We start from the raw sequence: 18,105 nt of genomic DNA on the forward strand, positions 1-18,105 counted from the left end.
CTTTGATCCTTTCCAGTGGTGCCTTCTCCTCTTCCAAAGTAGCTCTGTAAACCGCTGACACTACCCCCTTCTCCTGCCCCCCTGTCGTCAGCACCTTCTCCAGCAAGTTCGGGAAGTTCTGTATCTCCTTTCTGACAAAATCTTGAACCTGCATGTATCTAAACATTTCCCCCTGCTCCAGCCCATACTTCGCTTCCAGCTCCTTCAATCCTGCAAACCGACCCCTAAGAAACAAATCTTTTAGTGTCTTAATCCCCTTCTCCTCCCAATTCCGAAAATTTCCATCCCACCTCCCTGGCTCAAATCTGTGGTTCCCCCGAAACGGCATTCCCCTTGACCCTGCCCCCAATCCGAAGTGTTGGCGAAACTACCTCCAAATTCTCAATGAAGCTATTATTACCGGACTCCCTGAGTATTTTCCCGGGGCTATCGTGAGCGGCGCTGTTGCTAGTGCTTTCAATCCTGACCCCCTGCACAAACTCTCCTCCATTCTGACCCACTGGGAATCAACCCCTCTGACCCAGCTCCGCACCTTCTCCACATTCGCCGCCCAGTAGTAATACATCAGGTTCGGAAGACCCAAACCCCCTGCCTGCCTTCCCCTCTGTAGTAGCACCTTTCTAACTCTGGCCACCTTTCCTCCCCATATGAACAACATAATCCTTCCCTCAATCCCTCTGAAAAAAGCCTTTGGCAGGAAAATCGGCAGGCATTGAAAAATAAACAGAAATCGTGGCAACACGTTCATTTTAACCGCCTGTACCTGACCCGCCAGTGACAGAGGGAGACTGTCCCTCCTTGCCAGATCAGCTTTCACTCTCCCCACCAAACTAGAAATCCTGTACCTGCGGAACCCCACTCCCCACCCCCCCCCCCCCACTCCCGGGCAACCTGCACCCCCAGGTGCCTAAAGTGAATCCCTGCCCTACGGAATGGCAGCCCCCCCACCCCTGGCCGAGACACCACAAAATACTCACTCTTGTCGAGATTCAGTTTGTATCCTGAGAAAGACGCAAACACTCGAAGCAGCTCCAATACTCCTCCTATCGACACACTCGGTTCCGACACATATAACAGCAAGTCATCAGCATTCAAGGACACCCTATGCTCTATTCCCCCCCACGCTATTCCTCCCCACGCTATTCCTTTCCATACCCCCAAACTTCTTAATGCGATGGCCAACGGCTCAATCGCGAGTGCAAACAGCAGGGGGGACATAGGGCATCCCTGCCTAGTCCCACGGTGGAGAGAAAAGTATCTTGAGCTGATGTTGTTTGTGCGGACACTCGCCCTCGGCTCTTTATATAATAGCTTTACCCAGTTCACAAATCTTGGTCCAATCCCAAACCGCTCCAGAACTGCCATCAAGTACCCCCATTCTACCCGGTCGAACGCCTTCTCAGCGTCCAATGCCACAACCACCAGTTACCTTCCCCTCTGCCGGTGCCAGAACGACGTTCAATACCCTTCTAATATTTGAAAAGAGCTGCCTCCCTTTCACGAACCCCGTCTGATCCTCACCTATCACCTTCGGGAGGCACTCCTCCAGCCTACCCGCCAGTACCTTCGCCAATACTTTTGCGTCCCCATTCAGAAGTGATATGGGCCTATACGACCCACACTCCGTCAGATCCTTATCTTTTTTTAGCAACAGGGAAATCGATGCCTGTCCCAAAGTTTGTGGCAACACCCCTTCCCTATCGCCTCTTCAAACATCCCCACCATCAGGGGTGCCAGCTTATCCTTGAATTTTTTATAATATTCCACCGGAAACCCATCCGGCCCTGCCCTTTTCCTGACTGCATCCTTCCAATCGCATCCTTTATCTCCTGCTCCACTATTGCTCCTTCTAATGTAGCCCTGTCCCCCTCCCCTAACCTCGGGTACTCCAACCCATCTCAAAATTCCTGCATCTCACGGTCTCCCCCAGGTGGCTCTGACCTGTATAACCTCTCATAAAATTCCTCAAAAACCTTGTTAATCAAATCCGGAGCCACCACCAACTTCCCTGCCCTATCTCTCACCTGCACAATTTCCCTTGCCGCTGCTTTCCTCCGGAGCTGACCTGGTAACATACATGTTAACATACATGCCTTATCTCCATGTTCGTAAACTGCACTCCTTGCTCGTCTCAGTTGGCGCACCGCCTTCCCGGTAGATAGTCGGTCAAAGCTCTCCTGTAATTCCTTCCTCTTTTCCAGCTTTGCTGGGTCCCCATCCTCTGCATAACTCCTATCTACCTCCAACATCTCATCTATTACCCTCTGCCGCACATGAGCGTTTTTAACGGTTTCTGGAGCAAGGATGAAACTGTGGGCAGACAAACATGCTGGGTCCATAATCTTCCACGGTGGAGATGAGGTATTAGTTTTGTTGCCATTACAGGGTGAACCTCTGAAAGCAAAATTCAGTGGCCCCTATAAGGTGGTTAGGAGACTGAGTACGGTGTTACTTAATCAGCACTCCGGGCCACAGGAAGAAGGACCGGTTGTGCCACATAAACATGTTAAAGAAATACTGTTGTTGTGAGGAGGATAGAAAGGGACAAGTATGTCAGGTGGTACAAGTAGTGGAAGAAGACAGTGATGGGAAGAGTGAGGTAGGAGGAAAGGTAGACAGTACACAGAATGACCCTCCTGGGGTAGTACGACTCACAAATACAGCCATCTTAGGACAATTAGAGGCCCAGTTTGCATATTTAGAAGAACAACAGGAAGATCTAATAAAGACACTGGAAAACTATAGACAGATTTGTAGGGACACACCAGGGTGCACTCCAATAACTAATCATGATGTAAACATGGGAAACTCCTAACCAATAAATCAACACCTATATCGGCAGAATCCATGGAGACTGGCTCAGTTAGGGACTGAATTCCAGAGCATTTTAGATATGATGCGGAAACAAGCGACAATGGTATGGTCCACAGAATACCAAGTAGAGTTTGGGAGATAGGGGGCCATATTGGTGGGTTTAGCTCAGTTGGTTGGACAGCTGGTTCATGATGCAGAGCGAGGCCAACAGCGTGGGTTCAATTCCCGTACCGGCTGAGGTTATGCATGAAGCCCCGCCTTCTTAACCTTGCCCCTCATCTGAGGTGTGGTGATCTGCAGGTTAAATCACCTCAGGCAAAGTCAACTCTCCCCCTCAAAGGGCAAAGCAGTCTATGGTCACCTGGGACTATGGCGATTTTACTTTACTTTTAATGTTTAAACACTTCCGTAGGGCAAAGTTTAGTTTGCTCTGATGTGAATGGCAAAGTAACCTGCCTGCTTACCACTGGCTGGGGACTAATGGCAATCCCACAATCCTCAGAGAGTATGAGCTTCCCCAATGAGGGGGGCGGAGAAATCATTAGCAGGTCCCTGCATAAATAAAGCTGGCCAGTATGGAACCAGCTAGAGAGGAGTGAGCAGCAAGGGAGTTACTGCTGCTGTTGTATATATATTTTATTGTAAATAAAGTTTTCTTTCTGTTCTACAAACTCGTGCTGGATTCTTCGTGGCCCTCACAAAAGTAAGATAAAAGCAAGACAAAGTGAAAATGAGTCACGATACACTAAACATAAAACACTAAACTTGAAGAGTTCAGTGCTGCTCAGAAGGTGGGCACTCCCTCCCCAGAGCTGATTGCCTTCCAGCGCTGGTAGCGCCACTGGGAGTGTTGGCCACTGCCAGTATTGCACTGAGGCTGATCCAGATAATCTGCGATGGATCTCCGAAGTCAGGTGTATGGGGCCAGACGGAGTTACAAGAGGGCGCAATCCTTGGGGGAATAGGGGGATCGACAGCATGGGCAGAGTATGGTTTCCTGTGGGGCCCCCCTCTTCCCACGTTGGATTCTTTGATCAGACAAGGAGTACCCAAGTACAAGGGGCCTCCCATAGAAGGCCGCAGGCAAGCCTTCAGGGTTTGTTGGGCAGCCTCCCAGATGGTGGGTCCACAACCTCCATTGATTGAATGTCAGCAGGATGTGATCCTTAAGTGACCACTTAAGGGTCTCAATGAACCACTGTGCGGGAAGGCCATCAACAGGCTTTCTCACCCTAGCCTATGGGTGGAATCTTACCAGAATGTGGCAAAGTGTCAGGCTCAGATTGAAAACTGACGTGTAACTCTCCAGTTGCGCAGACGAGTTTTCTCTCCAAATATTGAGCCTCTTAGAGAAAACAAAATGAGTGTGCATTGTTTATGCCGTCACTCTGACAGGGTGGGGCCTCAGGGAGCCAACCTGTGCCAAAGCACTGCCCAGGCACGTTCCCATCCCCCTGGGGTTATACCTACCTCTGCTCCCCCGGAGAGATCCCCTCGACTGATTCTCGCTTGGCCTAACCTGTTGTGAACCCCGCTGATGTGACATCAGGTCAGTGAGAGATGGGTGTTTAGTGAGGGGGGTACCATGTGGCACGGGGTCTGCTAATAAGATTTAAACTGATAGGAATCGATTAAAATGAGGTTTACGTGCTTTGTGGGCGTGAACCTCGTGATGTTGCCGGTGAGGGGAGGGGAAAATTGGGAAATGCAATCTCTCCAGCGAGAATCGGGTTTCTCGATTATCGCGGGATTTTCCACCCACACTGCCAATCCTGCGCACGGCTAGTGTGGGCCAGAAATTGCCCCTATGTATGTAAATAGATCATTGGGATTTGAACTTTAGAGCAAGATGCCACTAGAGTGAAATGGTGTAAAAGTAAGGAGAAATGTTTTTGAAATACACAAAGATCCAGGGAAAAAACATATAAGCAAAATTCTGGTATGTGTGGTTATGAAGTCTGTGTAGCCTATGGTATTCAACAATTTACCATTTCATGCTAATCTACCTAAAATTCTATGAGCGCAGTTATTTAAAGAATAATGAAATGTATTTCCTGCAAAATTAAAACTATGCAATTCACCAGAAACATTCCAGGCTGCTTGAATTACTGATGTAATCATAGTGCAAATGTATCATCTTGTAATGCTGTTTTGTAAATTGCTAAACCATTGGCTGCATGGCTACTAAGGGAGCTACAGCAAGCCATATCTACCCACTATTTTCTATGGCCTCGAGGTGATTTTAAGACAATAGTGACTTTTTTTAAGCTTATCATCGCACACATTTTTTACAGTTTGGGAAATAGTGGGGAAGTGATGAAAGGATTCCTGAGCTGATTCATCAGCGTTATGAGCGCTCTTTATATGGCCAACAAATCCTGGTGTTGGGATTTGAATCCAGAGCTCGGGATAGGGATGGTAGAGATGCAACTACTGTGCAACAAGACCTCCTCGTAGTGACGTTAAACTTTGAAGGTAAAAAGGCTTATGGTCCGTTCACCTATTGATGTGAGATGTGGGTGGATTTCACAACTGTTCGAGATTTGGCAAAGTACTAAAAATTCTGAACTGGGTTGACTGCTGCGCTGGCTATTTGATAGGTCAACGTTCATGATTAATCTATATCTGCATGTGTACTTTCCATCTTTCTTACAACACTGAAGCCATGCCAGTTCTGTGGATCAGGTCCTCTGGTAGTAGTAAATGTCACGCTCACACAGACTGAATGATAATCTCTTGGGAAACTAGCAGTCCTCGAGCTAACATTCTCAGAACAGCTAAGAATGGAAAGCTGGGACTCAGCTTCATCAGACTTTAAAAAAAATATGTTTTTGCTACCAGTTTTACCTGTTTTAAAGAACATGGAAGCATAATAGGAGCCATTCCCATTGGTAGGCCATTGGATTCTTTGAGCCTGCTCCGCCATTCATTATGCTGATTATTTACCTCAGTAATCTGTTCCTGCTCCCCCTCCCCCATATTCTTTGATCCCTTTCACCCTAAGAGCTATATCTAACTACTTCTTGAAAACATGCAGGGCGGGATTCTCTGATCCTGACGCAAAGTGTTGACGCCGTCGGAAACGCGTCAACATGGCCTCAGGATCAGCAATTCTGGCCCCTACAGGGGGCCAGAACGGCACTGGAGCGACACTCGCCGCTCCAGCTGCTGATCCCGGCGTCAACTGGGTGCCGCGGGGTCCGCGCCTGCACAGTGGCGCACATGCGCGGTGACTCACTTCTCCGCGCCGGCCCCGACGCAACATGGCTTAGGGCTAAAGGGGCCGGCGCAGAAGAAAGGAGGTCCCCAGCCCGAGATGCTGGCCCGCCGATCGTTGTGGCCAGGCCACAACGGAGGACCCCCACCCCCCCCCCCCCCCCCCCCCCCCACCCCACAGGCCGCCCCCGGACTCTTCCATGCTGTGGTCCTGCCGGCTGAGAGCAGATTAGAACGGCGCCGGTGGGTCTCGGGTTTTTTGTAACGGCCGCTCGGCCCATCCCGGGCTGAGAATCGGCGGGGGGGCCACTCTACGGCGCCAATCTGTGCTGTGCCATCGGGCAGCACGGTAGCATTGTGGTTAGCACAATTGCTTCACAGCTCCAGGGTCCCAGGTTCGATTCCGGCTTGGGTCACTGTCTGTGCGGAGTCTGCACATCCTCCCCGTGTGTGCATGGGTTTCCTCCGGGTGCTCCGGTTTCCTCCCACAGTCCAAAGATGTGCAGGTTAGGTGGATTGGCCATGATAAATTGCCCTTAGTGTCCAAAATTGCCCTTAGTGTTGGGTGGGGTTACTGGGTTATGGGGATAGGGTGGAGGTGTTGACCTTGGGTAAGGTGCTCTTTCCAAGAGCCCGTGCAGACTCGATGGGCCGAATGGCTTCCTTCTGCACTGTAAATTCTATGATGTATGAATGGCGCTGATTCTCCACGCGTCCCGGCCCCGGGGGCTGCGTGTCGCGATTCGCGCCGATTCTCCGGCCCGGCCCCGGGGCGGCATGGCGCGATTAGCGCCGATCGCACGGATTCTCCGGCCCGGCCCCGGGGCGGCGTGGCGCGATTCGCGCCGATCGCACGGATTCTCCGGCCCGGCCCCGGGGCGGCATGGCGCGATTCGCGCCGATCGCAGGGATTCTCCGGCCCGGCCCGGGGCTGAGAGAATCCCGCCCACAATGTTTTGGCCTCAACTGCTTTCTGTGGTGGAGAATTCCACAGGCTCACCACTCTCTGGTTGAAGAGATTTCTCCTCATCCCAGTCCTAAATGGTCTACCCCATAATCTTAGACTGTGATCCCTGGTTCTGGACTCCCCCCACCTTCGGGAACATCCTTCCTGCATCTACCCTGTCGAGTCCTGTTAGAATTCTATACGTTTCTATGAGATCCCCCTTCATTCTTCTAAATTCTAGCGAATATAATCCTAACCGACTCAATCTATCCTCATACATCAGTCCCGCCATCCCAGGAATCAGTCTGGTAAACCGTCGCTGCACTTCTTGTAAAGCAAGAACGTTCTTCCTCAGATAAGGAGACCAATACTGTACACAACATTATAGGTGTGGTCTCACCAAGGCCCTGTATAATTTCAGCAAGGCATCCCTGCTCCTGTACTCGAAGCCTCACGCCAGGAAGGCCAACATACCATTTTCCCTTTTCACCACCTGCTGCACCTGCATGCAAGGCAAGTATTTGAAAAGAAAATTATCTTCGGCTTTCATTCCCGTTTTTCATCTCCTGATTTAGTTTACTTGTCTTAACGCTGAAGGTGGACTGTTAATCCACTTGGTCCAAATGCTCTTCTATCTTTTTATCTCCCTCATGCAGGTTTCAACTGCACTCTTCTGTAGATGTAAAATACCCGAAAGTGCTATTTGAAATGCAGCAGGGGAGTCCTGCTAGCCTTCAACCAACATTATTAAATACTGTTGCTGATGTGGGACTTTACTGGGCAGAAATTGGCAGCCACATTTGCAGTGATGACGACTCTCAAAATTGGCTGTGAAGTGCTTTGGGATGCCCTGAGAATGTGAAAGGTACAACACGAGTCTAATTCTTTTCTTCCTGGACTCAACATTTTACACCTTCCTGCGTTTCATAAATCACTTGTTCCTCATTTTGTGTTTTGAAACTGCAAGCCATAGAAGCAGCCTGGCTCCATGTACTGTGGTGGCACTCTTGATAGTATTTATTAAATGTCCTGTGTTTTTCATGAATGGAACGATCTGCCTGGACAGTACGCAGAACAATACTTTTCACCGTACCTCAGTACACGTGACAATGAATCTAAATCTAAAATCTAAATCTAGTAGGAATGGATTGCTACCCACAAAGAGACATTGTTCCTTTAATGTGCCATTAATTTTGAAATTGTTAAACGGCTCAAACTGCTAACAGGATTGCGGGAAGTACCATGGGCTGGATTCTCCATCCCGCCATGCCAGATTTCTGGTTCAGCGCGCCAGCGGGATGCTCCATTTCGCCGGCTGATCAATGGGGTTTCTCATTGGGGGGCAGCCCCATGCTGTCGGGAAACCCCCGGGCTGCCGGCAATACGAAGCATTCTGACAGCGGAGAATCCAGCCCCATATAATTAAAAAGTAGTTCTTCTGCAACATTATTTTTTAGAATCCATTCTCTCATTCGATCATGTATGGTTATGGTCAATGCACTCTGACATGTCAAGCATTTAATAATATGGCAGAGTATTTTAATAAAATCTCAGGTCAAACCACTTTATGTTAAGAAGCTAGATAAAAGCAAAATGCTGTGGAGGCTGGAAATCTAAAATGAGAACAGAAAATTCTGGGAAAACTCAGCAGGTCTGGCAGCAGCTGTGGGGAGAAACAGAGGTAACGTTTTGACTCAGAGGTGCCGGGTTGATGGTGTCAGTGACAGGGGGCAGTGCCAGGTTGACACAGCCAGGGGTGGGCCCTCTGGGGAGCCCAATGGGGAGGTCACCCCAAGACTTTTGTGGTGTTTGCAGGGGGAGGTGACCTGGTCTTTGCATGGTGGTGGGGGGAGGGGCTGGTTGCCCTTCTGCATTTGGGATTTGGGGGGGGCTTTGTAGCTTTTGCCCTGTAAAAACGGGGCCCCGATCTCAGAATTCTGGAGTTGCCGGCATGTTTAAGCTCTGCCCCTTCAGCTGGGCTATGTGAGCATCGCCAGCACTATGTAACTGCACAGAGTGCTGTTAAATCAGACAAGAAAATGTATCTGTGAGGTCAGTGAGTTTCACACAGGTTTCCTTGCCGAATTTGACACTCTTGCAATCTTGGGAAAATTCCGCCCTATGTCTGCGTTGGTATCTCTATTCGCCACGTTTGAGAACTCCAACGTGGCAGTAATCCTGACGTTCACAGTTCTAATTTCTCAGAATGAAATCAATAACCTCAGTACCTGAAAATGTATTTGCTTTCAGCAGTTCATTCTGTCAAACATTTGCAATAGATTATGCCTGAGGATATAATAAACGTAATAAAATAATCAAGATATGTGTGAAGTTGCAGGGTGTGGGTAAAACTACTCAAGCAATTTGTCAAGTGTGAGCCAATTAGCAAGGAAGGCTAGGTTCGAACAGTTGTAAATACTACAGTAATAAATATATCCATGAATATACATATATATATATATATATATATGTACAAAATAAAAGCAAATTATTGCGGATGCTGGAATCTGAAATCAAAAAGAAAATGCTGGAAAATCTCAGCAGGTCTGGCAGCATCTGTAGGGAGAGAAAAGAGCGAATGTTCATACATTTACACTCTTCTGCGCTTAATTTCTCCTCAGGTAAAGCAAATGGGAAAATCAAACAGAAGGATAGCGGGTACTGCACGTGCATAAGGTCTAAAGGTACGAATTCTGGAAAGAACAGCATCCGGGCACAGGGGTGGCCTCGAATACAGATCAATCCAGTAAAATAAAGGATAGTTAGTTACCCTGGCCTCCCCGTCCCACAAAGTTATGGTTCTTATGTAAAGTCCCAGGCCAGAGACCACTCTGAAACGATGACTGTAAGAAACTCAAATATTTATTATACCTATATTACACCCCGTACTCCCCGAAGGGTCTCCCACGCCCGGCCCACGGTATTTATTTCCCAGAGGCCCCTGAAGTAAGGGGCTAGCCCTGCCCCCCACCCCCCTCATCATACTCAGGTGAGGCCCTAGAAACTCTGAGGCTGCAGATCCCTTGGCCTCCTGTTGGGTTATAACAATTATCTTTGCTGTTCCATATCCATTCCCTCCTTATTCCCTTTCCCTTGCTTTACCGCCTCCCGTCCGCATTCTCCAAATTATTGTACGGTACACAAAACACAAAAACAATTTTTAAAAATGAGATTTAAAAGACAGGTGATTTTTCATGAAGTTTATTAAAACTTCATTCACCACGAGTTTTTTTCAAATGAATTTCATCAGAATTTCAGAACAGAAAAAGTCATGTAGTACTTAGTGCCAGTGCTCCATCTACTATAACCTGAACTCTGCATTCTTTTCCCATACCCTTGGTATTTTGTTCAAGTGCTTAGTTCATTTTCTTAAATGTTCATACTGGATTGTCTTCAGTAATCATTTGTCAGACATGGTTGGGTTAATAGCACTCTTATCTCCAAGTCAGAAAGTTGTGGATTCAAGTTCCGCTCTAAGATTTGAGCATACAAACTCGGCTGAGGGAGCGCTGCAATGTTGGAGGTGCTCGATTTCAGATGTGATATTAAGCCGAGGCTCCATTAACCCTTTCACAAAAGATTCTGTGACATCATTTTGAAGAAGAGCATCAAGTTAATCTGTGTGGCCTGGTCAATACTTAACCATCAATCAACATCACAAAAAACAGGTTACCTGGTCATTATCACAATGTTGTTGGTGAGAGCTTGTGCATTATTGGCTGCCTCATTTTCTGTATTGCAACAGTGACCACACTTCAGAAGTATTTCACTGGCTGTAAAGCGCTTTGGGTCATTTTGAAGTCGTAAAAGATGCTATCTAAATGTATGTCTTTCTTTTTTTGTGATACTACATTTCATATTTTTACAATTGTTCATTTCTTCTGACCTCTCCCCTTTATGCTTCGAGCACTAACACTTGGCAAGAAATAAGAAGTATACACATAAGGTTTTTTGCACGTGAATTATTTAAGTGATAAATAATTTAGTAGTATTTTATTTACTCTTAATTATTTGGGTTCTTATATTGCTCCAGTTTCAACCTGCTCTTTACCATAAAGGTTAGGCTAGTATCGTACTCTCAGTCATCTATTGCTCTGCAACTAGTAAGGGGCTGGTTAAGAGCAATTTTGGATCACGCATCTGATAAATTACTCCTTGTGCCATTCTAAGAAACTAGAACGGAAAACTTGGACTGTTGCCACAACTGCAACTGTGCAATAATATCTACCCTTTTTGCCATCAAGACAGGCCGTAGTTAGCAGTGAAATACAGAAAGGCACATCAACAACAGCGCAGGATAATTCCTTTCCATTTCTCATGGTGCCCAGGGGGGGTTTTGTAAATAAATCTCCTTTAAAAATCTTTAAAATAATCTTCATTGGTCACTCTGGAATCTACACACCTGCAGTAGTTCAACTCTAACATCTGAGGTTTCTGCGCAAAACCCACTCACCGGCTGTGCTGCTCAGGGTGAGGAACCCAGGCCCGTGAACGGATTGCCTGTTGCTGTCCCAGCTGCATCTGCAAATCTAGGGGAACCTCAGCTGTGGGGTTGGTCATTGCAAGGGTATGGCGTTTAGACCTGTTAGCCAGATACCTGCAACACAAGTGTATACTTCAGTTGAAATATATCTATGTGAGATAGATACCATAATACTATCTAATAATTAGAAAGTTAGGGTTATCTTTATTTATTTTTTAATTTTCAGTGATTATATGTTATTTATTTACTTTTTCTAAATGTGATGGTTTAAACTAATGTTCTGTGCCAATTAAGACACAGATCATTTCTGCAACCAGCAACAGCACCAATTATTCCCAGTCTAATGATCATCAATGATGAGACGAGATAGCTTTTTACCCTTCTTATACTGTGCCATCTCAATTATTTTCTGAGCCCTGATTCATGGAATTCCTTCAAAACAAAATATTATTAAATAATATTTGCTCTTGCCGGAGATTTTTTGCTCTCAACAGCAAATTGAATGTATTTCTGCGGCAAGAAAAGGCTGAATTTGTTTCACCAAGCAAAGAAGAAATTAGGTTCTTTAAAAGAGAAAGATTTTATCTATGACTGGACCCTGATATTACACAACAGAGCTCAGATCCTGCCAATTGGGATATTGTCCATACCACTCCCTCACCCCAGCCTGTGTAAATTAATCCTATTCACCTGCATCACAGATTAAGATTTTCAATAAAATAGATCTTTATAAGCCTTAATAAGGTACATTGTTTGACGGAAACAGTAATGTATTATTTTATGGCACATAGGTGATTTAATTTGTTTCCTTTGTGCTATGACTGGTTCCAGACCAGTGATACAAAACAATATTTGACCAACATGATTGATGTGTGGATTCCTGCTTCGATTGATCGTGACAACTTTTTCTATTCACATAGTGACAATTAGAAGTTTGAGCAAACCATAATGCTTATTTGAGCAGCTATTACTTTAGGGAACTGTTTATATTACGACAGTTGACTATGATGCTATGGGCACAAAGTGTCATGCATGTTAAATGCAAGATTTTTAGTGAAGCACAAATTTAGAAGATTCAGATCTCCCTTTTAATAACCCATTCCACTATTTGTGTTCTCACATGTTCATTTTTGTTTTTTTTTAAACAAGGGTTTCTACCTGGCATTCAAATGCAGACAGCTACCAATGTTCCCAATTCCTCCACCCTTCACCTATCCATTTCTCAAATATCAACAACTTGTATTTAGATAGCATCCATAACAAAGAGAAAGATCCCAAGGCGCTTCACAGAGATGTAATCGGAAAAAGAAGCTACCAATATCAAGCCAAAGAAGTTACTGAGAGATGTGATCAAAAGCTTGTTGTAAAGGTGAGTTTTAAGGAGGGTTGAGGGCAAAGGAGGCGAAAAGGCAGATGAACTTAAGGGATGGGAGAGCCAGAGGATGAGGCCTTGGCACTTGAAGGCATGGTTATCAACAGTGTTTGAAGTGAGGGAGAATTCATAAACATCACGGACACAGAAAAAGGCCAACGCCAAGAAGGGATTTAAAGATACGGATGAGAATATTAATAGGTTAGGGAGATCTGGGGTGATGTGTGACAGGAACTTAGTGCAGGCTGGATATCAGCAGCAGGGCCTTGAATAAGTTACAATTTATGGCAGGTAATGGCCAGCCAAGAAAACATTAAAAACAGAGTCTGGGCGATGGCAAAGGCACAGTTTTAGGATTCTCAGCACTAGATAGACCAAAGCAAAGCCAGATGCAGAGTTGGATGGTGTTATAATAGCAGAAGTACATACTGGGGAATGTTAAATGCATGCTTTCTTACTGAGATAGCCTGGAAATGAAAAGAGGTCAACAACAAAAAACACCACTAGTGCAGTTACATACCTCTGCACAGCTTCCTGGTCAGGCTCTCCATCTGAGCCCTCCTCATCTACTGGAGTCACGACTGGTACAGCATGCTGTGGGGAAAATAAGTGAGTATAACGCTCTCTGTAAAATTAAAATGATGTGCGGGGCATGGCGGAACTACAAAGAAAAGAAACTAAGAGCTGCACAAAGGTATGCTGAACTGCATTCATTCATTAATAAAAACAATGGGCAACATTTATTGAAGGGTAATATTAGCTAAAGAGAATGTGTGCTGTGCAGTCAGCCACTGCTTAATTATTGCACTGCTAATAGTCCAAAGTTACAGATTAAAGATTTGGAAAGATCCAGACTCATCTTGCAAAATAATAGGTATTAACTAAAGAATCATGAAAATTAAACGACTTTGCCAGTTTAATACCAAGAATTTATACAGCAGTTATCCAGTATACTGTCTGTTGGCAAGAGGAGGAAAACAAGCATTTATCTTCTTTTATTCATTGTAGATGGGGATAAAAGTACAAGGCAACAAAGCTTATGACACAGCCTGCAAAAAGGAAGCCTGACCAAAAGTTCAAAACTTACATTCTTCATTCAAGGGATATGGGCTTTGCTGGCTAGGGACATTTATTGCCTATCCCTAATTTCCCTCGAGAAGGTGGTGGTTGTATGTAGTGATATCATGGTTGTATTGTAATTCACCGACTGACCACTCGGAGTCTCATTAGTATGTAAGTGAATGTTAAGAGTCAGGTGACCTCAGACTGACTAGGGAGCTGGGAGAGAGGTTGCTTGTGCACGGCCATACTATTATTCATCTGTTGTTTATATATATTTGACCCACAGTTAATGTTAATAAATCGTTTGTAGCTTCAGCTACAAGTGTTCTTGTAATATAAATCAGGCCATCCAACAAGAACATTACAGTGGTGAGTTGTCTTATTGAACCACTGCAGCCCTTGAGGTGTCGGTACACCCACAGTGCTGTAAGGAACGGCGTTCTAGGATTTTGACCCTGGGACAGTGAAGGAACGGTGATATATTTCCATGTCAGGGCAGTGAGTGGCTTGGAGGGGAACTTCTAGGTGGTGGGGTTCCCATCTACCTGTTGCCCTTGCCCTGCTAGATGGTAGTGGTCATGGGTTTGGAATGTGCTGCTGAAGGAGACTTGGTGAGTTCCTGCTGCGTATCTTGTGCGTCGGTGGTGAGGGAGTGAATGTTTGTGGAAGAGATGCCAATCATGGAGTTGCTTTGTCCTGGATGGTGTCAAGCTTTTTGGGTATTGTTGGGACTATACAGAACAGTTGAAATGGACATTCCTTCTGCTTACATGTAAGATCAATCCACGGGAGTGATTCTAAATGCTGTGCTGCATGGTAAAGTTTATGATCAGTTATGGTCCCTAACAAAGCAGGTCCCTTTCATCTTAGTGAAAATACACAGAAAAAGTGGGTGCCTGCATAGGGGTGAAAAATCTCAGGACATGTCGCTGGCCTGTTCACTAACACATACCACTGGACGCACAATGTCAGCATCATCCGGAATAGTACTGCTTGGTTGGAGTAGACCTAAGCTAGGTTAAGATGATTTAATCAAATATTTTAAATTCTACCACATAGCTAGCTGTGTATTCAGCATAAGAAAATGCCAGTTCTTTTATTGTCCCTCGGTTGATGTCGGTTTTCTGCATGGTTGCATCTCATGTGACTACTTACTGGATTCATGGTGACTAATGGTGAAGGGCCTCTTGGACGTTTCAGTAACTGTTGGGCATGCAACTGAATGTTAGCTCCACCATCGGAAGCACGGCGACCGAGAGGTCCCATACCATTTAACAACTGTAGAGTTGGAGGCTGAAGCAAAGATTGTTCCTAAGGAGTTCAAAAGAAAGATTTAGGAAAATGCAATATGTTTCATTAAAAATTATCCTTGCCTAGTGGAAATATCCTGCCTAGTAATATAAGACACCGCACATAAACAGAACAATATTTCCTTTAATACTTTTCTGAAAGTCAACTTCTCATTATCGAGTTTGAAAATGTATTGTTTTTAAACATCACGGTGTTTGCACATGATCACTATGCAGGGCTAATTGAATCTACGGAATTCAAGAAAAAGACAAAATGCTGTATGAGACAAAGGGAACAAAGAAACCAGGCATGAAAAAGCAGCACACTAAATAAGAATTAAACATTTAAGATACACATACACCATCAACCACGGTACTGTTCATGCTTAGAGGAAATTTTAGCTGTTTATTCTAACAGGTTGCAAAGCATTACAGTGCCCTCTCTGGACCAAACACAAATAGCAGGATTTCTTATACTACTGTCTTTTCTTTAAGAGCAGTTGAAATGTTTATATTTGTTATTTTACGAAAGTTCTGTATTTTGTTGATTAGAAATAAAGTGCTCCTGATAATTGACCAGTTTTATTATTGAAAAATCTGCATCCAAGGTCATGGTATTGGAATTGAAAACTTTAACATCTCAAAAGTGTTAAAGAATCAATGCATCTGTATACTCTTCACTACGTGTTCCACATCGCTGTGCATAATTACAAACATAGCTGCTGCATTAATGTTGTATTAATGATATCCTGTTCTTTTGCGAAAGGTTTTTAAAATCACAAATTTATACTTTAACTTTTAAAGAGTTAACTGGTGAAACATTTGATGGAAAACATGTAGCATCGAACAAAATAAACTTAACAATAATAAAAATTATATGGTTACAGGTAACTAGTTCTTACTGTAAATTTAATGCATTGCGTGTTCCTTGGCTGCTTCCATTGTTTTGCTTAGAAAGGCAATTAGAGATGGGAAATGGTGGCCTAGACAGCGACGTTCACATCCCGTAATTTTTTTTTTTTTTAAATCAACAAGTAGAAGCTATACTATATATTTACATAGACGTAAGCAAAGTAAATATGTGGTGTTTTTAAAATACGTGTGCAATCCTGCAATAAAAATTCTCTAAATTACAAATAGATTGCATAGTTTAGCCATCATCAGTGTGCCTTTTTATTTGTAACAAAAGCTTAGAATTCTGGATTGACCACATTTCTTCACCAGTGTTAAGCATTTAACATCTAAGTAAGTTTGGGATATCTGGGCATGAGTATCCATTAAAGTTTGTTTATCATGTTTTGTCCAATTGTATGAGATTTTCCAAATTTTATTAATGCGGACATCGACACAAGACATCCAATTGAAAGTGTGTCACACAAAGGCATAATGCTTATCCTCAGCTAGGAGGCTAAAGGTACAGGAATAGATAAACTGGACAACAGGAGTAATCTTCTCCAGGGATAAATAATTTTGCTTCTCTGCAGCATCCAACAGTTCTTCTGAAGTTTGATAAAACTGCTTTGAATAAAGACAGCAGTTGTGAGTTACAGGCAGCCCTGGGGTTATAACCTGTCTGATATGCAAAGCATTGATCTTGCACTTAAAAATCTTTAGTTTATTCTTATCGAATTAATAGTTGAGCTCGTTGATTACAAGGCTCATCTTTTCTGAAATGGAACGCATCATTGATTCGGGCCTCAGGAAACATTGATAAACTGTTCAATGCACAGCAAATTAATGAGTAATGGTGTCGCAATTTTGTTCTTCACAGACTTCTGCACTTTCAAAAACAGCAGAAAGCTTAAGTTTCATTTAGAAAATTTGTCAGAAAAAAAATTAACTCTGGATACAGCAATAGCTTTTTTTGCATTGTGATATTTTACTTAAAAACTGGGTATCTTCAACGCAAAGAGTGAAGTGGTGGGATTGAGCCTCTGGCTTAGAACTTGTAGAGCAGAATTTAATGCAAGAAGTGGATGTTCCGCCTTTCAAACAAAACCTGGTGGCACTCCTACCAAACTGATCTCCTGGAGCTCCAATGGAATAAATTTCCGAACAGGCAGCAGAATCCGATGGGATCCTGGCTGCACTGGGGGCATTAAATCGACGTACCATCTCGTGTGTTGAGATACTATCACTGAGAGCTACCAGACAATCAGATTCCCCAGCTCTCTAGTACCGATAGCGCACCCGGAGCGGTGGCCACTGTTGATATTACACTGGGATCCTGCTGGACCCCATGCAAAGAGGGAAGTGGAGTGGGATGGGAGCCTCAGGGATGGAGGCACCAGAAGTTGTTTGAATGATACAATTGCACACGTCTAGTGTGGAGCTTTACCTGCTGTGTAAACACTGTAGAATATTACACACAGTTAACTCAAGTTTTGATCCATTCATTTAAATAGATAAAATATCATGGGCTGCACTAGATTGACGTCCCTTTTAGCAGATAATTTAGCTTTTAGCAGATAATTCTCCACACTAATAGTACAATAAATTAGCATCCTCTTCAGAATCCTGCAGATGAATTGTGTTTGCTGTGTGTCTAGTTTACAGATACATGTACACATTCTTACACACAAGCTAATGTTACCACCTTCATCTTTTAATTGATTTAAAAATGGAAATTCTCTTAGCCCATTTTACAATTTTCATTTGAATGCGCTGCAAATACCTGCAGTACTTCAGAGTTCCTGGTAGAGGCACTGTTGATGCACGGATCTGCTCAGGAGCACCACCAGCAGAAACTCAGTGGCACTACATCCTTGCAGTGATGTAAATAATAATTTCCATGGTAATTTTGCAAATGTGGATTTAGAAATTCTGGTTACACAATTTCTGGGATCAGTAGCAGCAGCGACAGTTTCTAAATGAAGGAACGTAAGCAGTAGGGGAAAGTGCTACTGCCCTTCAGCTTGGGGGC

The 18,105-nt window shown here is 44.4% G+C and overlaps 1 protein-coding gene across 4 annotated transcripts in view; it reads right to left on the reverse strand.

The window, feature by feature from the left end:
- The window catches only part of sik3 (SIK family kinase 3), a 345,368-nt gene that overhangs the window by 39,140 nt on the left and 288,123 nt on the right, over nucleotides 1-18,105 (reverse strand). For 3 of the 4 annotated variants that reach the window (XM_072486536.1, XM_072486535.1, XM_072486538.1), the window contains 3 exons: nucleotides 15,049-15,204; nucleotides 13,352-13,425; nucleotides 11,430-11,573 (listed from right to left, as the gene is read on the reverse strand). In XM_072486536.1, the coding sequence (XP_072342637.1) occupies nucleotides 11,430-11,573; nucleotides 13,352-13,425; nucleotides 15,049-15,204 (374 nt within the window). The remainder of the gene's footprint in view (nucleotides 1-11,429; nucleotides 11,574-13,351; nucleotides 13,426-15,048; nucleotides 15,205-18,105) is intronic. The other variant, XM_072486537.1, reaches the window with a different exon arrangement.

Source organism: Scyliorhinus torazame, chromosome 21 (genome assembly GCF_047496885.1).
Source record: "Scyliorhinus torazame isolate Kashiwa2021f chromosome 21, sScyTor2.1, whole genome shotgun sequence".
NCBI classification, from domain to species: domain Eukaryota; kingdom Metazoa; phylum Chordata; class Chondrichthyes; order Carcharhiniformes; family Scyliorhinidae; genus Scyliorhinus; species Scyliorhinus torazame.